At 38.9% G+C, this 23120-nt stretch overlaps 1 protein-coding gene across 1 annotated transcript in view; it reads right to left on the minus strand.

Annotated features, from left to right (window-relative positions):
* Positions 1-256: 256 nt before the first annotated feature.
* The window catches only part of HAO1 (hydroxyacid oxidase 1), a 56069-nt gene continuing 33205 nt past the window's right edge, over positions 257-23120 (minus strand). Inside the window, exons 4-8 of the mRNA XM_032859162.1 lie at positions 18323-18498; positions 9238-9329; positions 3251-3409; positions 3071-3140; positions 257-1016 (exon numbers count right to left, since the gene is read on the minus strand). Coding sequence (XP_032715053.1) covers positions 946-1016; positions 3071-3140; positions 3251-3409; positions 9238-9329; positions 18323-18498 — 568 coding nt within the window. The 3' untranslated portion in view covers positions 257-945. The remainder of the gene's footprint in view (positions 1017-3070; positions 3141-3250; positions 3410-9237; positions 9330-18322; positions 18499-23120) is intronic.

Genomic DNA, 23120 nt, shown 5'->3' on the forward strand with positions numbered 1-23120 from the left:
TGACAGGTTAAGAGAAAAACTGTGGATGGAAGGAAAGGCCTTTTTCCTGCTTTTTGAACAAGCGGCCCACGTTTTCATTTGGCACAATCCTCACAAATCAGAGTAGCTGGCCCTGTGTATGACTGTAAGTGGAAAAAAAGCGAAAGAATAAAGAAGAGCTGGAAGGTGTAAGATAATTAATGAGCAATAAAGCAGGGACTGGAGTTCAGAGATTAAAATGGATGAATTTCATATTTTTACAAATGGAATAGATGCAAGTCTTCTCAAAAATGCTTTATTTGTTTCTGATTAAGAAGTAATATACGTATCATAAAATATGGGGATAGATAGAGACACAAAAGATGGGGACAGAAATCCAGATTTTTGTAGATTGGAAGTAGTGTAAATCATGGTGTTAAGAAGTACCTAGAAAATCACCAATTTCCACCAACTCATCCCAAGTCTATCAAGATCTGGCTCCTCAGTGTTGGGAATCTGAATCTCCTGTTTCTCTAGGCAGGTCCAATCTTTTGAACCTGAACTTACCATTGAGTAAGTGCTTTAAGATATCTAAACACAATGCAGGTTAATAAACAAGTGAGAACATTATCTTTTTACCTCAGGGGCAGCCACCTTTCCTTTTACCAAAGGCTACCTTTTGTTTTTCAGCACTTTAGCCTGCCAGGGGATGACGTTGTCTAAACACATTTCCAATGTTTTCTTTTTTAACAGTTAATATATTTCCAGGATGCAAGTTCATTTCTTTCTAAAAGGTTCCTAGGACACCCATTGAAAAGTCAAAAGCAATGAGCTCAAAGGGATTGCTATTTTGTTGGAGAAGAACGACACCCTTTGTGTTGAAGTGGGGCATTGCAGACTGTGGTCACTCTCCGCACAGTGTCTCTTTGTCAAGTAATACATGCCGAAAAAAAAAAAATAATACAGATGGGAAAATATTGTGCACTGTCAGATCTTGGAAACGGCCGGAGGATTTTTCCTCACCAATGTCTTGTCGATGATTTTCACATTCTGGCACCCTGAAAAAATAATGCATACATTTAATATGAAATGAATGCAATAATAATCAGGCAGGTAATCGTTTTCCCAAGGAATGTAAAACTTGACAAATGTAAGGTTTATGATTTAAGGTAAGCTTGCCAAATCTTATGTGGCATGAGACCACTTTTATTACCTAAACAGTCCTTAACACAAAATGACTGGCACATATTTTTATTAACACAAAGAGTATATTCTTTCTGCCACATTTAATAGAGAGTCAGCGGCTGAAAGCTCTCTTTTAGGATATGTCTGTAGCAAATTAAAATGCATAGTGAGGATTCACAGAATGGCGTTCTTCTCTCCCTGTGCCTGTGTCCACACAGGCTCAGCGCGGTAGCTTTAGACCATTGATCTCGGGAATTCTATCTACGAGGACCATCTGGGTGAAATGGATCATAGGAAAGGAAACCCTCATTACCTTCAGAAGTGGGTAATTGGCTCAAAGGCATTCTCTGCATTGAGAGGTCCATTAGGAATTAAATTCAAAGCAGTCACTAGTAATAATGACTCTCATTTCTTACTCATTTCTCCAGCAAATACTATTTGTGTGCAGGGCGCTGCTCTGAACACTGGGAATACTGCATTGAAGACAACAGATGAAGATCCCTGCCTCATGCTTCTTATATTCTCCAGAGGAAAAGAGGATGTATAATGCAAGTAATTTGAAAAGTAGATCATATGATAGTCGATGTATAGGTGATGGGTGTTATGGGAGAAGAATGACAGTCACAGGGAGAGAAAACTAGAAGCTGAGGGAGTGGGTGGAGCATGGACTGCCATTTTAAATAAGGTGGGCAGGATGGCACCCTTGGAGAAAACACGAGTTCAGTGAAGATGTGAAGGATGTCGGCCTTGTAGACATCTGGGGGAAGAGCATCCAGACAGATGGGGTAGCCAGTGGGATAGCCAGAGCAAAAGCCTTCAGGCTGAAACATGGCTGCCATAGTCAGGGAGGAGTGGGAGCGAAATGTGGCCTGGGAAGAATAAGTAGGGATGACAGTAGTAGAAGTTGATGTCAGAGAGGTGACAGAGGTCAAGCCGCATAAAGGTCTTGTAGGCCATGGTGAGGACGTGGGCATTTATAGTGAGTAAACAAACCAAGAGCCATTGGAGGGCTCTTATCAGAATGGTGGCATGATCTGAATTCATGTTTGAAGAGTTCATTCTGACCGCTGTGATCAGAATAGGCTGGGAGGGAGAGGGAGGCAAGGTAGACACACAGACTGGCAATGCCCAATGGGAGAGAGGCTCTGATTGGGAAGAAACACAGAGAAACCATTGCAGCAATGAGTGAGGTCAGGTTCTGATCACATTTTGCAGATAGAGCTCCTGTCAACGTGAATAGAGCTCCTGTCAATGTGGGGGTGTGAGGGAAATGAGAAGTCAAAAGTGACTCAAGATTTTTGAAACAAGGGTACTAACATGAACAGTCTCCACTGGGGGGTCTGCAGATGGAACAGGCTTTTTTTTTTTTTTTTTTAAAGATTTTTTTCATTTATTTGACAGAGAGACAGCGAGACAGGGAACACAAGCAGGGGGAGTGGGAGAGGGAGAAGCATGCTTCCCACTGAGCAGGGAACCCGAAGTGGGGCTTGATCCCAGGACCATGGGATCATGATCTGAGCCAGAGGCAGTTGCCTAATGACTGAGCCACCCAGGAGCCCTGGAACTGGTTTAATAGGAAAAGGTAGTGGTATCATTCGGACCCTTTCGTGGAGGTGTTGACTAGCCAGTTAGATTTTTTGTTCAGGTGAGATGAGGAGGAATAATGGATAGCATTTGCCCTTCAGGTACTCACATTGGCCCACACAGCCTTGATGAAACAGTCAAAGATAGAGGCAAAGCGACTGTTACTGGCTATGGACTCCCTTTGTCCAGAGAGTTCTCTGTCCTAGAGTTGTAAGCACGGAGACAACTTCCAACTTCATTACAGCCCAAATGACTCCATCTTCTTCCCCCTCATGTTTACTGCTCTCCACCAAGGAGCCGGTAAGAAGAAAAGAAAATTGGGAAGGTGAATGGCAAGTCTTACCACTCAGAGCCATGGCCAATTGGAATTCGTCCTTTAGTATCTCAAGGACATCTCGAACACCTTTCTCTCCCTAAGCAAATAAAAAATACAGATATTTGGGGTAAGTCGGTTTGACTTGATTCATGTATTTATCTCACTGTTGTTCTATTTTATATGTTTATTTCATTGTCCTCTAATTACCTGGGAAGCCAAGCCCCAGATGATTGGTCTCCCCACAAACACAGCCTTGGCTCCCAGGGCTAGAGCTTTCAGAACATCAGTGCCTTTCCGAACACCCCCATCCAGGAAGACTTCCACCTTCCCTTCCACAGCCTCCACGATTTCTGGCAAAACATCAATCTGCAGAGAGGAGAGGTCAATCATGTGAGGCTATGCTGGTTGAAGTGTTACCCAGCTCAACCCCCACAGCCATTGACCATCTGACGATGGTTTAGCGTGAAAGAAGCTAGACGGGTTTGCAGTCAACAGTACAATTATTCCCTCCTAGAAGAAAAGGGGTGAAAATGTCAGTACCTAAAACACCAACTAAATTTATTATTTTTATTTTGAAGTTCAAGACTTTTTTTTCCCCTTTCCTGATGTTCAAATTCAAAGACCATGATTTTTAAAAATACAAACCAAATTTTAATACATGTAATGATATTTTATAACTATGCTTTATAAAATGCATAGAGATATCTTGCTCATATAAATTATTCTGTACATGATTTACCCTTGCAAATCAATTGTTAAAATTAATACTTAATTGCGAGTGGAAGCAATGATGTATGAAAATGTGAGCAGGACTAACAATGAAAAACTCTCTGATTTCCCCGACCAACATCTTTTGCATCCAGCCCTACATTAGAGAACTCTCTATGAAAATATTTTTCTTGCTTTAAAAAGACTATGACCACAGGCGCCTTCAAGGTTCTCGTCTTGATTGACAATTGATGATGGGCTTGTATCAGCACCAGAGAATACAAGAGACTCGTGGGGGTGGTTTTGGTGGATGGCAAATATGGCTCCTGATCCTTTGCACCACTCGGAAACCACCCCTTTTTCCAAGGTAACTTTGCAGTGTTTCCTGCTAAAGGAAACAGAGTGCACTGGCCTGCTCCTTGACATTGGCCTTGGCTTTGCAACTTACTTTGGCCAGTAACATGTGAGCAGAGGTGGCAGAGTGCCATTTCTGGGCATAGACCTTAAACGACCTCATGCACGTTAACTTTCTCTGACACCTGTGCCACTTGCCATGAGAGGAGCACCCCCTGGGCACTGCTTTCCCTTTACCTGGGGCCCCAGAATAAATACTCCGGAATTCAGGAAGCAGAGCTAGCCCAGCTAAGCCCAGCTGGACACGAAACTTGGAGCACAGCCACCTAACCAGTACCAAGACCAGATCAGCAGACTGCGCCCCCCGCTCTCCCTGTCCCGGCCAGCTGACACAAAGTTTCATGGGAATAGATGACTGTTGATTTAAATCACTGAGTTTGGAGTCTGTTCTTTCATGGCACCACATGGCAATAGCTAATAGAGTTGGCTAATAGCTAATACAGTTAATAGCTAATAGCTGATACAGCTGTCTCTTTTGTGTAAATCTTCGCCCTTGAGAATGGAAACAATTGACAAGGTGACCTGTAGGTCAAAATCTGTAGAAATGACCTACATTCATTCCCAAATATTTGAGTATAAAATTAAGTCCAATCTCCATTTAAAATGCACACTGAAGAAACGACCATGCATTCAAGTGCGATTTTTTTCTGGACATAATTGTGCTAAAACCGCTCAAAGGCTTTCCCGCTTCTCCCCCAAAATTGTAGAGGCTCAACTTAAAGAGAGTTTTATGTAAAAGGCTGAAGACCAAACCGGGCCACAGATTTGGAGGAAGTGAAGGCAACTTTTGGCACGCAACCCCTAAGTGTTTGGCAGGTAATGTGATTTTCCCCTTTTCCTTTTGGCTTTTCTGCCTTGCCAAACATGCTCTGGATCCATTTACATATGTCCCTTTACCTATACATAGTCCTCCTTTTACAGTCAGGCAAGTTACATCAACATATAAATGCTACAATTTCCAAGAGATGATGCAAGCTATAATTAAGCATATTTCCCCATTTGAAACCAAAACCAAAGAAAAATATTAGCTAGCTCGGGTTCAATACACATTTTCAAAGTCACGCAAATCAAGTCTATTTACGTTATTTCTAACGCCCAACCTGGCCTAAAAGAAAACTAATAAGGATACTTAAAATGTGAATTCTGGGCTATAAAATGGAACCCAGATAGGTGTTTTGTGTGTCATACACAAGGCTGTTCTAACCATTGCTGAGCACTTCTATCCTCCTCCTTTTTCTTTCTGTAGGGGCAGTTTCACCGGGTGTATATTTCAGAGAATAATTCTGACCAGAGGAGATTAATAAATAAATACAGTAGATGAATCCACTGTTTTACAACTATTACATTTCTTCTTTCCAGCTTGCTAGACATCTGAGAGACCATTCATTTTGACTTTTCTTCGCTTCATGATTCTTTAGACAACTAATTGTGGGCTCACCTCCCATGGGGTTAATCTACAGGAAAATACATTAAGATCCTGCTATACTGACTAACGCATCCATCCATCCACTCACTGACTTTTAAAGACCCTGTATATTCAAGCCACAATGCCAGATGGTCTAAGGGAGCCAACAAGAATCCCACAGGGTTGTGACTCACAAGGAGACTTTTCCCCATTCCTGCTCAAGTCACATTCTTCCAGGATGTTCCCTGTCCCATAAAACTATACTCACAGGGAGTACCCACCTTTCTATCTTCCCAAAACATCCATCCTATACTCCCAATTTCTCATGTTTTGGGCAAGGAACACTTTAAGGGTCTCAAACCAAAGTGGGGAGTCTGGGTAGCTCAGTCAGTTAAGTGTCTGACTTTTGATTTTGACTCAGGCCCTGATCTCAGGGTGGTGAGATTATACCCTGTGTCTGCTTGAGATTCTCTCTCCCTCTTCCTCTACCCCTCCTGGGCTCTCTCTTCTATTTCTAAAAAAAATAAAGTGGGGGGGGGGTGGTTTCAAACCAAACTAATTGAACATAGACAAAAACAGATAAAACCAGAGCTGCTTTAGTTAAAAGCAAAAAGAGCCAGAGTTCAAGATGCTGTCCAGAAATCCTCCCCTGATTCTCTACCCCACCCCATGAATCATCCTTTGCCAGGCACCCTTGGATGGGGTTTCTACTAAGCACACTTAGAAAATTACTGGTTCCTATAGGCTTGCCTGATTGTTCACAATTGCAAGAATGGCTGCAATTATTTCCCTCCCTATCTTCATTTCTTTGTAACAGGATATTTCTGCTCTTCCCAGAGAAAAGAGAAATGAGGCTAGAAGAATCTATTTCCCCATCCTTTGCAACTAAACTACACTTGGGACCTGCTGTCACCAAGAGAACGTAGAGAGAACAGAACAGAAAGATGTCACAGTGTGCATTTTCTAAGCCTCAATCTCAAGAGGCCTTGCAATTTTACACTTACCTTCTAGGAAACCTGCCACCTTGTGAGAACCAGCCTACCTAATGTTCCAGAGGTGAGACAATGCAAAACTGGATCTGTTGAAATCACTCCACACCAGCCTGTCCTAGTCACCCCAACAGCTGACCACATGCATTTGAGTGAGCCCAGGCAAGACCAGAAGAACTTTCTAGCAGGTTTCAGCCCAAATTGCAACTCTCAAAATTGTGACATGAATAAAGAGCTATTGAGTTTTGGCCAGCAAATTTCAGAGTGCTTTGTTACCTGGCAAAAGCTAACTGATACATCAAGTGCTTTTCAAAGGTAGAATTTCATGAATCCATTTTAAAAGGAAAAATAGGGTCACCTGGGTGGCTCAATGGGTTGGGTGTCTGACTCTTGATTTTGGCTCAGGTCATGATCTCCCATCATGAGATTGAGCCCCACATTGGGCTCCACACTGGGCATGAGCCTGCTTAAGTTTCTCTCTCTCCCTTGCCCTTTGCCTCCTGCCCACCCCCAGTCACTCTCACTCTCTCTCTCTCTCTTAAAAAAAATAATAGGGGCACCTGGTTGGCTCAATGGGTTAAGCCTCTGCCTTCGGCTCATGATACCAGGGTCCTGGGATCGAGCCCTGCATTGGGCTCTCTGCTCAGCAGGGAGCCTGCTTCCCTTCCCCTCTCTGCCTGCCTCTCTGCCTACTTGTGATCTTTGTCTGTCAAATAAATAAATAAAATCTTTAAATAATAATAATAATAATAATAAAATCTCTTCAGATCTCATAGAACGTGTCCAAGGACTCAATTTTGGAAACCATTGCCTGAACAACCCAAATATTAATTTATGAAAATGTTTATAGTTGAACATTTTCACTAGAAAAAAATGTCATATTTTTAAGTTTAACAAAAGTTAGTTCCAGTTAGAATCAAAACAAAAATGAAAACATAAAAAAAAAAAAAAAAAAAACCTTCCAGGGCACTTGGTTGGCTCAGTCATCCGCCTTTGGCTCAAGTCATGGTCCTGAGACCAGGACCATGGAGTCGAGCCCCACATGGGGCTCTCCACTCAGTGGGAAGCCTGCTTCTCCCTCTTCCACTCTCCCTGCTTGTGTACCCTCTCTTGCTGTCCTTCTCTCTGTCAAATAAATAAATAAAATCTTAAAAAAATATATACTTCTAGGGTTCAAAGACTCCAGAGACTCTGTCTTTAGACTCCAGTTTGAGACATTCCAGAACTATGGGTTTTGAAAATCAATTTGAAAATACTGTCATTTTGTTCTCAAGTTACTTCAAAAGCAAACTTTTTTTTCCCCCATGTAAGCTCTACACCCAGCATGGGGCTTGAATGCATGACCCCAACTCAAGAATCACATACCCTGCCAACTGAGCCAGCCAGACAACCCTCTTTAAGAGCAATTTTGGCCACATTATGACCTTGAATATAAGGACATTGACATGAGCTTAATTTGTAACTGTTCGTTCCTCATCTCAAAACCTACACACTGAGAGAAAAGCATCTTCACTGTGAGCCAAATCTAATCTCACATTTCTCTCGCCATTGTGGGCCTCAAATGCCTTCTAAGAGACGAACCCGAAGCAAACATCTCCTCTCTTCGCACAGCATGCAAAGGGGAGTGTCATTGTTTGTTTTTTTTTTTAAACAGTCTCTGGGACCACAGCTCAAAAAGTCCTTTTAGATAAGTTTCCATAACCCCTCAGCCAGAGGGAAATAAACCACACCATTTAGATATTTTCCCCTTAAAATCTCGTTAGATTTGATTTCAGTAGATTTAGATTCTATTTTTAAGAAAACAAACTTAATTTGGCAGGCACACTAAGTCTATGTCTTCATATACAGGAAAGGCCCAAATCTGCCAATGACCCTTGAGCTGTGACCAACTTCTCCTCCCTGACCAGAGGAGGTCTTCATTCTCCTTTACCTGCAGGCAACATTTCATATCACTGAAGCAGATGGGTCTCTACAAGGAAAGCTGAATTGGAAAGGACTGGAAACTCCCAGTTTTGTGATTTGATTCTTGACTCTGTGATCCTACAGCATGCAAAGGTGAGGTTCATTCCTGCCATTAGTGTTTTAGGAAGAACTGGGAGTACAAATATGGACAACATCCAATATTTCCCTATAGTCGGTTAGTCTGTCCTAAGGCCCACACACCTGGTCTATGGATTTTTCTAAATCAACCTGATGGTTCAGTGAAAGATGAATCCACTACTACTTGACAAAATTATTTGTCCTCCTGTACTTTCAGTTGTTTGAATGAATTCATTGGTCATCCCAATTAAAGCCACCCATATAATAACTATGACTGAACGACTCTGCTAACATCTGATAACCCTCATGGAGCTAATTGCTCCTTCACAGTTTTAACTCAGTCCCACAGCTCTTCAAGACAGTTCGGTTTACTTTTAAATCTGTCCACAAAGGATTTCTTTTTTTACAGTGACTTTTATAAAGTTTACAAATAAATGTATTGGACGATTTAATGATCTACTTCAGGTAGATATATGTCACTAAATTTAAAATCCAAGATCTCATCTATTTGCACACATTTTACCTTTAGTGTTCTCATACCCAAAATACACAAAATACACAGAAAAGAGTCAGACATGGAGAAACTGCAATGGAAGCGAGAATTCCAAAGGGAAATCTCAGCATTTGCTGAAACTCACAGTGGCCGGCACCCCATCAAGTTGTCGAGCCCCGTGATTCGACACCAAGATCCCATTCAAGCCATGTTTAACTGCCTCCTGGGCATCGTCACCTGGAAAGAGCAAGACAGCCATTGTATGAAAAAGGCAACTTAATAGAAGGCTTGGGTTTAGAAGCTGAAAGGTCCCAGTCAAAGGGAGCCTGAGTTCATACATCTATACTTTGCTCAGAACCTTTAGCATAGAAATATATCAGTGCTCAGGTCAAGAAGAGTAGTGACAGTTTCCTTGGCCAAAATGTTAGCACTTATAATGATCATGAGATAAAATTAATGAGATAAAATCATGAGATAAAATCTCATGAGAATCATGAGATAAAATTTTCAATAGACAGCCAATTGACATGCAGTTAAAATTAATTTATTCTCACAAGAAAGTACTCCTGCTAAGTAATTTTGTTATTTTTAATAAGATCAGACCATTTAGCATTTAGCAAAATTATTCCTCTGCAATTTGGATAGCATTAAAGAGTACATAAATGGCAAGCACCTGAAATGTAACATGGAGGGAACAAGTCTTTTCCAAAAACATTCTTTAATACAAAGTGATATCTTCATTAATTATCTTATCTTATCTTGTCTTATCTTATTCTATAATTAAATGTATTTTGCCCAATCAAGTATATAAAAATGTACAAAAATATACAAAAAATAAAATTATATGCTATGTCTCTAATCATGCTTCAAAATATACCAACTTCTGAAAATACAGTTTTAAAATAGATTAGGGGCTCCTGGGTGGCTCAGACAGTTAAGTGTCTGCCTTCAACTCGGGTCAGGATTTTAGGGTCTTGGGATCAAGTCCTACATCGGGCTTCCTGCTCATCAGAGTCTGCTTCTCCCTCTTCCTCTGTCTCTCTCCCTCCCATTCTTTCAAATAAATAATATCTTTTAAAAAGTAAATAAAAACAGATTAACATTCTCTCAAATCAATTTCCAACTCATTTTTTATATTGTATATTTTAAACTCTATGTTCAGCATGCTCCCAATAGCAAACCGTTTAGTCGCTAACCAAATCAGAAAAGTAACAATGGTTCTCAAATTTAACACTCAAAAATACTTGGTCTAAGGTTGAGGTGAAAATCAGATTTGGGAGATGTAACTGGATGGATATAGAACATTGTATACATTCATAAATTAAGCAGTGGAAATCAAGGGCAGATCTAAGAATAATAAAAAAAAGACTCATAAAAGGATCTGTAATTCTGAGTATTTTAAAATTTTATGCTAAAACACCATTTTTTCCAAGTGGTGTTTTATGGAATGCTAGTTTTTGAATATTCCCATTTAAAATATGATGCTATTGGGGCACCTGGGGGTTCAGCGGGTTGGGCCTTTGCCTTCAGCTCAGGTCATAATCTTGGGGTCTTGGGATTGAGCCTGGCATCGGGCTTTCTGCTCAGCAGGGAGCCTGCTTCCCCCCCACCTCTGCCTGCCTCTCTGCCTACTTGTGACCTCTGTCAAATAAATAAATAAATTCTTTAAAAAAAAACTAAAATAAAATAAAATATGATGCTATTATTATTTTTCTTCTAAAATTACAGTAGATGAAAATGTTAAGCTCATGTTTTAGGGACTGAATGTCTGTGAATCCCAAAGTTCGTATGTTAGAACCCTAACCTTCAATGTGATAGTATCTGGAGATGGTGCCTTTGAAAATTCATTAGGATTTGATGACGTCATTAGAGTTGGGCTTTCATGAGGGCACTGGTGCCCTTATCAGAGAACACTGGGAGCTTGCTGGCCACCTCCCTCCAGTCCTGTTCACATGAAGAACTCGTCATGGAAGCACACAGGGAAAAGGCAGCCTCCACAACCTGAGGGAAGAGCTTACACCAGAAACTGACCAGGCTGAAATCCTTATCTCAAACTTCCAGCCTCCAGAACTATGAGAAAATAAATGTCTGCTCTGGGAGCCATATAGTCTATGGCATTTTGTTATGGCAGCTAGGGCCCACCTAGACATCACATGATTGTCTTGTTGTTCTTGTTAGGGTTCACCTTTAAGGAATGTTCTGATGAGCCATAAGATACAATGAAATAGTATGAAAGGTGCTCTGCTACATGACTTGCCAGTGTTTCCCAACTAATTACTTTGTTATCTGCTCACCTCTAAGCCTGTGTTGTGTTATGCATTTTGTTATATTCTCAATATATGATTGATATTCTATATTTATTTCATATTAAATATAAAATCTAATGTTTCCATGACATTGTTTTGGCTATCTGTTTTAATCCAAGCATGCAATGCAGATTGTGAGATGTCTCAGGAAACTTGAGTCACCCAGAAGGAAAAGGTCCTCACACCGAGGTTGAGAGATGATTCTTTTTTCCAATCCCATTGATTGATTCATACTTTAAATTTTAATGTTGTTTCATGTTTGGACCATACACGCTTTATTTCACAGCTTTATTTTCCTGAATTTCCAATTGCATTTTTCTCCTTTTTCTCCAGTTACCATGAGCCTTAAGACTATCCTCAAAATTCTGCGGGGCCTGGGTGGTACAGTCTTTTGAGCAACTAACTCTTGGTTTCGGCTTGGGTTATGATCCTGATGTTTGAGATCTGTGTGAGGCTTCACACTCAGCAGAAGAGTCTATTTGAGACTCTTTCTCCCTCACTCTACCCCTCCCCCTACACTTGCATATGCACTCTCTCTCTCTCTCAAATAAATAAATAATTTTTTTTTTTAAAGAGTATCCTCTAATTCTTCAAACTTTCCATTTATTCTATCTAACCTATTTAAATCATCTTCTTTTCCCTCTGGAGACTTCCCTCCTGAACCCTTTACCTACTTACTCTATCCTGCTCTCTAATCTCAAGGTTGACTGCTGACCTTCATCCTAAGGATTGCTCCTATTCTCTGTGCCTTGAATCTCTTGAAGTCTAATTTATGACTACATTTGGTTTAAGTTCTCATTTGTGTATAGTACATTAATTCCTTTGTAAGCTCCTAAAAAGGGATCCATGCAAGGTAAACTTATGAGCACCCAAATAACTTCTTTTGTCTTTGGTGATTGGATTACGTACAATATTCTAGGTTGAAAATCCTTTTCCTTAGAGACATTGCTCCACCATCTTCTAGTTCCCATTGTTGCTGACAAGAAGACTGATGCCAGTTTGACTCCATTCTTTGTATGTAACCTGCTTTGTTTTCCCTCTTGATACCCATTGTCCCCCCTGAAATTTCACAAGGGATATAATAAATTATGATTTGTTTTCTGAGCCTAAAGGCTTAAGTTTCCAGTATTCAAACACTGTCTAACAATTTCTTCCCTGACTTTTTTCTTTATTTTTTCTATTTGAAGTCCCTATCTTCAATATTTAAAATATTGGACATTTTCAAGGGTCTTCAAGACTCTGTTCCATTTAATCATGTTTTCCATTTGTCTTGTTGTTCTTATATATTGTGAGAAATGTCATTGACTCTCTTATTAAATCAGTAACTTCATGTTTAATTCCAGAAATCATGTTTTGAGTCTTTGAGAACTGGTTTTTTCATACCCTGATTTTCTTTTCATGGAAGACTCTTCTTACTTAGGTATACTTTCAGCTTCTCTGAGTCTATCATTTGGAATTTTTTAAAGTTATTTATTTTTGTTTTGTTTTATCTCTTTCCTCTGGGATCAGCTTCTCTGTAGATTAATCTTGGTCTTTTATGTTTTAGTGTTTCAGATATGCCTTATGATGCTACATTTTCCACTTATGTTTGAGGAAGAAAGATTTGGGTCACTGCTTTGGCACTCTGGACTGTTTTGTAAATCACTTTCATTCTTTCCAAGTCTTTGCCTGGAGTAGAAACTCTTGGAGCTCCATGTGAGACAACAAAAGGAATGTTAACTAAGGAGCTACTGGACTATGAGCTCTTCATGTGTCAGAATTGAGAATAGCATCATTACATATTTTAAATGTTATCCATCCCTAGGTTGTCCCAGCCAACCATTCATTTCTTTAGAAAGATGGAGCTATTATGCCACATTGCCCATTGGTGCGCAGGGGATGAGGAAAGACAGGATGGTTGGCTATTGTAAGAGTTTACAAACAGAGCTCCCATGAATCCCATGGCTTTCTTCTCCACTTCTCATCCACCATCTCTGTCACACCTGCAGACTAGATGCCCAGTGCCTCCCCACCACTCATTACAGAATCTCCCCCAGCTCCTCCAGGGCACTCTCTGAGTATATCTGGAGGGACAGTTTTCTTTGCACTTTCCTCCTATCAGTACATTCCCTTACATTTTGTTTCTCTCATAAATTTCGTGAAGTTTCTCTGCTGTGTGTGCCCATTTTCCATTGCTTTGCTATCATAAGACTTATGTATTTTTTAATTTTTTTTAATTTTTTAAAAAATATTTTTATTTATTTATTTATTTGACAGAGATCACAAGTAGGCAGAGAGACAGGAGGGGGCGGGGGGGGAAGCAGGCTCCCCACTGAGCAGAGAGCCCGATGCAGGGCTCGATCCCAGGACCCTGAGATCATGACCTGAGCCGAAGGCAGAGGCTTTAATCCACTGAGCCACCCAGGTGCCCCAAGACTTATGTATTTTTGTATTTCCATATTTTAATTTCAGGGGCATCATGGCTTTGATGAGAGGGTATGTATATATATATACTCAGTCCATCAACTGGTACAAGAAGCCCAATATATTATCATTTAAAATGTGTTTGGGAAAATGGTTCTCTAAAAACATTTGCCTTAATACAATGCAAAATGTATTTGGAATTGGGGCAGTTTGCTCTGGTTGTCTAATTGTGTGCATGATACCAAACATCAAGTCAAAAGTAAAAAAAAAAAAAAATCAAAATATATGTAGTTACAACCAATGTTTTCAGAAATTGAAAATTATCAGTAAACTGATCCTATATAGTATGAAAAAAGTTATTAGCTGCTTAAGCTTAGTAAATCAGACCACCTGGATTTGAATCTTGTATCTGAGACTTGCTTACTATGTAAGTGGCAAGTTTCTTAATTTCTTTGTGCATTGGTGTCCTAAACCATAAAAAGGGATAATAATTCACAGAAGATTGGCTTGTGGATTAAATTAGTTGACTGAGTGTTTAGAAAGAGCCTGACACATGTTGAACACTCAGATAAATATTAACTGTTACTATTAATTTCATCTGATGGTGCAGGAAGTATGAACTCAGAAGATGAGTAAGTGAAGGAAATTCATTTGCTGGATGCTTTTGGCAAGTTTGTTTGAGTTTTGTCTATAACAATAAATTGTCATCTTAGTCAGGATTATGATTATAAAAAGCCTTTCATTTGAAGTAAGCACTACTTAAGCAACAGTTTGTTATCTCCTATCATTTCGAGTGGTTTTCCAGGTTCTTTTAGGCAGTGCTGGAAATGTAGGGGGAAATGACAGAATGGTTTGCTCAGACGATAAGATCATGAGTATCCAGAGAAGCAAAATGAGAAAAATTTATGACCAGATATGAACCCCTTTCATTAGCTGTCTACGAAAACTTGTCCAAAGTTTTAGGTTTTATTTTAACCCAGAGAGAAAAACAACCTAGCCTTAACAAGAGGCTGAAAATGTTTGGACTTAGCAAAAAGTTCATGAATCTTTGATATTTTTCATTAATCCTTAAAGGTTACTCCTATGACATTCCACATAAGTTAATTTGCCAGTTAATATATTAGTTGACTGACAATTACAATAGTCAGTAGGGGATAGCACTGTTTGTTATCTTATTGATATATTATTTCTATTTTTAATTGAAAATACCAAAGTGAAATGTAAGTATTCAAGATTTACCCTCAAGCCCTTGGAGCTTTTGACTCCGGAATCTGCTATCTCACAGGAGTTTAGTAACTAAATCCTAGCTGCATGGCAGTTTTGAGCATAATCTGGAAACACTGAGTGAATATCTTTGAGAGTGTTGTGAAAAAAAAACATATACAGGAGAAGAGTTAGTTATAGCTTTTGAGAAACAAAAAGCTACTATGGAAATACCACAGAATAGTGTTAAAAGTATTTTTTAAATTTTAAAACAACTCTGAAAAGCATTATGCCTTTGTTCATAAAGCCATTTGTTTATTAGCATGAGTTTTAGCAAAGAACAAATCCTATCTCAAATATTCATTTGGAGTTTGTGTTGAAGTTTTCCAAGGGCAGTGTTTAACCACAGCAAGAGATGAGTATACCTTAGACTTAATTTGCATTCGTTAAAATGCAATTATTAAAATGTTGGTAAGGGGGGGATGTTTCATTGAGCTCCTTCCAGCTACCCATGATTTCATGTTCCTGCAAACATAATCTATACCTTTCTGATCAGGAACATGAAAGAGGATGGATGACTCTCCATCCACCCATGTGACTTCTGGATGAATATCTGTGAAAGAGTGAGAACCAGATTTCCCAGAACTGGCCCTGCCTCCACCCACCCCCCTTCAAGATTGAGGTTATGCGTTACTTGATGTAGTTGTTGTCATGGAGATGATTCTTGTTTGTTAAATAAATGAAGTAAATAGTTACAGAAAAACTAGACAATATAAACTGTACGTGTATAAATAAGTTATTTCCTTTCAAATGCCCAGTGCCCTATCTCTCTTTCTCTAGCTTTTGAGCTCTCTCTAATTGTATAGACTCATAGTTTTCACTGAGGATTCTACTCAGTTAACATTTGGGCCATCTATTCTGTGTAAAACATTATGAAACATGTAGAAAGAAGTCATATGATCCATATGCGTGAGAACAAAAAGAGGTGATGGTGGAGGTGGTGATCTTAGCTGAGATGAACCCAGAAGGAAGTTCCAGAACCCAGAGTATTTTACAACATAACACATGTTGGTGAAGTCTAATTGAATAGATTTTCATCATATCCTAGAGAACAGAGTTCTAGAAAATGGTATATACTGGGAATCCTAAATGGAGAAATTGGGTAAAAAATTAAATTACCTCATTCTTTTATATGTTCCTTATTTAACTTAGACAAATATGAACCAAGACCAAAACTTCATTCTTCTTTGGTGTTTTAAGCCACTGCTCCGGGCCACCTCTATGATGAGAGTGAATTCAATACTTGAAATGGCATTAATTTTCTAATTCGATCATATCTTCTCATTTTCTTGATGTCAGCCACAGTCATCGCTTGCCTGGGCAGCAACCATTTCTTAAATGTCCCCCTGACCACAGTGTTGCCAACTCCATCCATTAGGCTCATTATACAATGTTTGATTTTTCTAAAATGTTAATCTGATTAGGTTGATTCCGTGATCAAGAGCCTCAGTGGTTCTCAAACCTCTTGTAGTCTACATGTTTCATAAATTTTTACTCAAAACTGCTTTATTTTGCCATTATTTCCCTCCGAGTCTTTCAACAACAAAGCAAAACTAGAGCGTTATCTTTCATTCTGAAATAAAGCCTTCCCTAATCCACTAAGTGTCCATACCTTATTTTAAACCCCACCCTCAAGTTGCATATCTGTATGTAGCATCTGTAACATCTTATTGCCCCCAAATTTTTGTTTATATGTCTGTCTCCTACAAGAATGGGCTCTCCTTTTGGCCGAGGATCTCAAATTACTATCTTATTTTTAACTTTAGCACACCCTAAACATGATAAATATTTACAAAATGAATGCCTGAGTGAGTGAATAACTGAATGGATGAATGAATGAATGAATGAATGAGGAAGAACCTTCATGTTAGTTTTCTTTAGTATCTACAGTTGAAGGTAGCCACGGGAAGTAGCACTAACAATCACAGATGACAATATGGATACTAGTCAAGCAAGTGAAACTGTTGTTTAAAGGTGTCTCTAACACCAAGATCCACTCTTTGAAGTATAATTCACAGAAATTTTGAACTAGAACAATGAACAACAGGGAAGAATGTAACAATATTTTTTAACGGCAAAGATTAAAACAGCTCTGGATTTAAACATATCTCCACTACTTAAAAGCTTTGTTGATCCCATTCTTTTACTTCTATTAACTTCATTTCTGCATACTTTAAGATTAAATAGATAAAACCTGTAGCATGCCTACCGCTTTATAAATAGAAGCCATGTGACTCACATATTCAAATAAAACTGATGAAATGTTTTGATTAAAAGTTGTTGACCCTGAGATAAGTTAACAGAATCTCTCATCTCAGAGCCACTTCCTTAAACAGTCACATTTAAAATAATAAGTTTTTAGAAGTTTTCTATATATCAACTAAAAAATGTTTTCAAAGGCAAGAAAACATTTTTTTGTGGGTAAATACATTTATACTCCAAATTATTGAAGTCATTGGTACTTCCCCGTGGGATTTGAATACATATGGATACGGGGGAAGCAGTCAAGTTTCTTAATACCAATCACTTGATATTTGAGGATTTTAATGTCATAATCAACCATTCTTTATAGGGAGGTGATATGAGATTTCCCACCCTCAAAAATCAGTCCTAGGGGCACCTGGATGGCTCAGTGGGTTAAGCCTCTGCCTTCAGCTCAGGTCATGATCTCAGGGTCCTGGGATCCAGCCCGGCAAAGGGCTCTCTGTTCAGCAGGGAGCCTGTTTCCCCATCTCTCTCTGCCTGCCTCTCTGCCTACTTGTGATCTCTCTCTCTCTCTGTGTGTGTCAAATAAATAAATAAAATCTTAAAAAAAAAAAAAAAGCAGTCCTAGTCATTGGTACCTGCAGGAGACAGGAGAAAAATAGAAAAGGCTCTTAAAACAGGTCTGGTTGTCATAATATCATCCTTGGATTTCTTCTTGATCTGAGAGCAGCTCGTGGAAGCTTTCAGACAAAGCAAAGAACTCAAAATATTTTGTCCATATCTTGCCAAGCTCTATGATTTAGTGATGGCTCCAAGATAAGGCAGCTGCATCCCATGTTACCATGAAGGTAACTTCTTACTTCATGAAAGCCCAGCTCTTCGGCATTACCTAAGAATGAAGAACTATTTACTCACTAACATCAATAGGGAGAGTTGAGAGGTGGAATGTCTCCTTAGATTTCCATGTTAATTGTTTCTGATTATTTTCTCTTAAACATGTCATGATCATGTAGCTACAAAGAATCATAAGATCAGTATGAGAAATATACAAACCTCTCAAAATGCCTTTTGCAACAATTGGGAGAGATGTCAGCCCCCTCAACCATTTAATATCCTCCCAGCTGATAGATGGGTCTATTGATTTAGTGACATATGTAGCGAGTCCACTGTTATCTCCAAAATTTTCCTTAGGAGAAAATGCTAAATCATTGGTTTCAAAATTTTTCATTCTGAAATAAAGAGATACATAAAATGAGAAAATTCTCAAAGTTAGAGATAATTTTACAATGACTCATTCAAAGAAAAATGAAACATCACCCTTTTCAAATCAATTAGATGTTACTCAACCATCTATAGATTGGTTGTATTCTTACTTCCCATGTTCTCATGTAAGATTCCAGGCTAATTGTGACAATCAAGTGGACTTAGTTGGTCACTTAAAGTTTATTGTATGTCTTAAGCTATGTTTATATAGAATAAATCAGTTTCAGGGAAAAACATATGGGCAAATTCCAACATCTCTACCTTTTTAAGCCAATCTATGAATATAGACAATAGATTTGATGCTATTTCAAGCCAGGAATGCATATTCATTATAACTACAGATATTTGCACGGTACATTACAATTTACAAAGGACTTTCATAAACCAGTATTATCACAATTTTTAAGAAAACTTTCAGAAAATAAAATTGATACTTTATGATTCCCATTTTATATAGAAAATAAAAACAGAAGTTGCAGAGCAAGGTGTCCCTACATAAGAAACCAGCGTTTGAGCTCCAAGCTGTATCTCTGGACTCTTAATTCCATTCACTCTGCTCTGATCTCATCTGCACCTTGGTGATTGCTTTTGGCTTCAGGAAAATTTCCAATGTCCTTACACAAAATTCTAGAGGAGATTGGACCTCCAGTGACATCAGTTAATATCTTCAGTCTGCTGTGACTATAGACTCTTTCTCCTGCCCTCCTGTTATGGTGGTGGTCGGCACAGGGAGAAGTGGGAAGTGTTTCCCAGGGATGAGTTGTCAGCTGCTGCTTTTCCCTCCTCCATTTAGGTTGTTTTCTCTGAGGCTGTCTGCCTGCTGACTCAAACTTCCCAATCTTTCAGACAATCCTGACCAGGGCTTGAGCTATCCAATTACTAAGATCTTCATCTCTGCCTATGATATGACTGTTAATTAATGTACCAACTTGATTGGGCTAAAGGATGCCTAGATAGGCAGTAAAACATTATTTCTGGGTGTGTCTGTGAGGATATTTCTGTATGAGATTAAATTGGTAGACTGAGTAAAGATGATAGTCCTCATTTTTGTGGGTGGGCTTCATCCAATCTATTCAGATCCTGAATACAAGAAGAAAAAGTGGAGGAAGGACAAATTTGTTCACTGTGCTTAAGCTGGAGCATCCATCATCTCCTGACCTTGGACATTGAACCTACTGGTTGTTAAGCCTTCAGATTTAGACCAGAACTTACATTACCATCCTCTGGTTCTTGCCTTCAGACTCAGACTAGGACTTAGACCATTGTTTCCCATGGTTCTCAGACCTTAGGGTTTAGACTAGAACTACACCACTATTTTACTGGGACTCTAGCTTATAGACAGTAGATTTTGGGACTTCTCAGACTCCATAATAGCATGAGCCAATCTCTCAAAATATGTGTGTGTTTGTGTGTACCCTACTGTTTCTGTTTCTCTGGAGAATCTATAACATGTGACTTTCTCCTGCTCCTGGAGCCTGAGCAACCCTCCACATAACAGACTTGAAGTCTCAAGGATGTTGGCATATAAATACCCCAGCTCCCTCATCCCAAAGAGGGCTAACTCTGAGACAGGCTGTACATCATCCCCAGGATTTCCCATCAGGATTAAGGTTCAGTTGCCTGCAACTGGAGCTGTCTTGGTAACATGCTTATTGTTTGCTGCCTTTCTTCTTTGCACCATTTTCCCATTTCTCTGCCAGCATTCCCTTCATCTTCCAAAAGAACTACTTGCATTTAAATCACTGGTACATAATTTCCACCTAGGGGAAACCAAACTGAGACACAACCACACTGAGTTGCTGCTTTTCCCTCTGTCTAATTTTGTTGACCCAACTTAGACCACAATTTCTAAGACTCTACTACTGGCTCACTCTACATCTGAAATCTTTTCTCTTGGCTTAATATCCTGATATCCTGACTAGATTTTGGCAGTTCCTTGAACTAGGGACAAAGTTTTTTTTCTGCTTGCACCTCAGATCTCTAACTGAATGGATGACCATCTAGATACACAATGGCATCACTCTTGTGACTTAGCTGCTTAGAGACCCAAATCCAATTGCAAACTTCATTTCTTTGAAAGGCTGTCTTTGCATGATGACAGTGACCTGGATTCACCTTTCTTCTCTGCACATTATAAATTACCCTGCTAGCCAATCCCCAATTTGGGTAAAAGTACAGCTGTATATTAATCTCTGGTTTAGTCATAGCTCTTTCTTTGCTTCTACTAGCTCTGCCTTTGAACATATAAGGGATTTGGGGGCAATGACTATAACAATTTTTATATAAACCTAGAAGTACATAAGCACACTATTTTTAATTTTTAAAAGACTTATTTTAATACAAACTAGGTGTAATGTTTTTAGCATACTTTCAGCTGGAATACCTGGTTGTGCACCTCAAGTGGCATATATTACCATAAGGGCATGAAAATTCACTTCCCACCAAATTCTACTCAAGCCATTGGCAAAGTTTTCTCAATAAGGATTGAACAGTTGGTCCTGTAGTTTCATTGACTCGTGTGGCCATTAAAGATAATTCTAAGAAAATTCTAACTTCATGAAAGTCATACTGGTCCCCACCCACTTATGAAGCTTTGGTTTGGATTTTAGCTGAAATATTTGGGCATTTCTTTTTATCAAACCATTTAGGGTTGTACATTTTATCACAGCTTTTGGGATTCTGTGGTTGTCTTAATTTGAATTACAGTATGCTTTTGGTCAATAAACATTCTTATTATGAAGACCTATTCTATTACCTAGAAATGGTACTAAGTGATATTAAATTCCAAACTTTTAAATAATATTGTGAATAAGAAAAAGGTTCGGTCTGTCTATCCCATAGCAAGACTGGTGGCAGGGGGAAGAAAAACATCTGTATGTGTATATACTCTGCATGGCACCCCACCCCCATCCCAAACAAGCTACAGTGTTTCAGCAGGGGCGGGGTGGAGGGGCGAAATGGATAGGAAAAAACAGAAACATGGATAAAATTATATAAATAACTGTTGTTATTCTTGGATGGTGAAATGCAGATCAACACTTGAATGAATGTTGCCTTACAGAAATTTCAGCGCACAATGAAGCCTTGTTGTTACTCTAAAACGTCGTTCAAAGCCAGAAACCAAGAGAAAGTTTTCAGATATCTTGACAGAGACCCATGATGGAGTGTTTTACCAGGGCTTCTGAAGGAAACCTCCATGAATACTATTTTTATGCGAATTATGACACCTACACAAGAAACACGTAAAGTAGCTGTTGATAACTGAAGTATTCCATTTCTTGAGGAAGGAAAAGAGCAACATCAAAATAATAACACAATGACTTGGGACTTACTGCTCCAAATCCTGAGCTGTTTAATGACCCAAAGGCTAGGAAAAGAACTGGCTTTGTAAGGGACTCATTGTGCCCTGAATGGCTCCCAAATATACTTTTTAATCTATATAGAAATTATTTTAACTTTTAGTCAAATTAGCCTCATAAGAATAGCAACAACTACTAAAGAAAGTGAAACATCATTGAATAACAAATAGTAACTCTAATGATAATATTATCGACAAATATATATTATTTGCTCTAAGTATGGATGAGAAGACATTAAAGACAAAGCTATGTGTCTTTATGTGAAACAAAATATAAAACATTAACCAGTAGAGCCCATGACATCAACACAATATGAGAAAGAGATTCATAATACGTATAGAAATTGGTGCATGGGCCACTAGTCTTTAATGCTGATTAGAAAACACTTATATTGAGCAAATAGCTCTGCTAATTTCTTCCTCAATGTGCTGGACTGTTAGAAGAAATGGTCAGGGCATGGATTTTAAGTTTGAGCTCAAAATCTTGTTTAATGTTTTAGCAGTCATGTTTTATTGGGAAAATTTCACATGATCTGGTACATTTTTATCAATTGATTCCAAATCACTTCTTGAGCACCTACTATATGCCAGTGTTTTGGATTGTTCGGATATACTGGTAGGCAAAACAATAAAAAAATAACCTGGCCCCCTAGGGTTGACATTCTAGCAGGGGGAGACAGAAAATAAACAATAAATATAAATAACTTATGGAACATGTTAGAACGTAAGGGTTATATAAAATAAAGAAAAAAAGTAGAGCAGAACAGGAGGATGTGAGCTGGTACAGGCTGAACTTGAAAGTTTAAATAGCATAATCAGACCAGCTCTCATTGAGAAGCTACCTTGTAGAAGAAATTAGTGGAACATTGTGACTTTGTTTCCTGTTCCCACTATAACAAATGACCACAACCTTTAAAATGACACAGATGAGGGCTTTAAAATGACACAGATTTATTATACTACAGTACTAGAGGTCAAAAGTACGAAATGTATCTCCCTGGATTAAGCTCAAGGTGTTGAAATTCTTTTTCCTTCCACAGGCTCTAGGGGAAAATCCATTTCCTTGCCTTTTCCAGCTTGTAGATATCTACATGCCCTGACTCCTGATAATATCCCTCCAACTTCTGCTTCCATCATCATATCTCCTCTGGTTCTTGACACTCCTGCTTCCCTTGTCTAAGGATCCTTTTAATTACATTAAGCCTACTGGGATAATCCAGGACAATCTTC

This window comes from Lontra canadensis, unplaced genomic scaffold, assembly GCF_010015895.1.
Source record: "Lontra canadensis isolate GAN:19392208 unplaced genomic scaffold, GSC_riverotter_1.0 scaffold16, whole genome shotgun sequence".
NCBI classification, from domain to species: Eukaryota; Metazoa; Chordata; class Mammalia; order Carnivora; family Mustelidae; genus Lontra; species Lontra canadensis.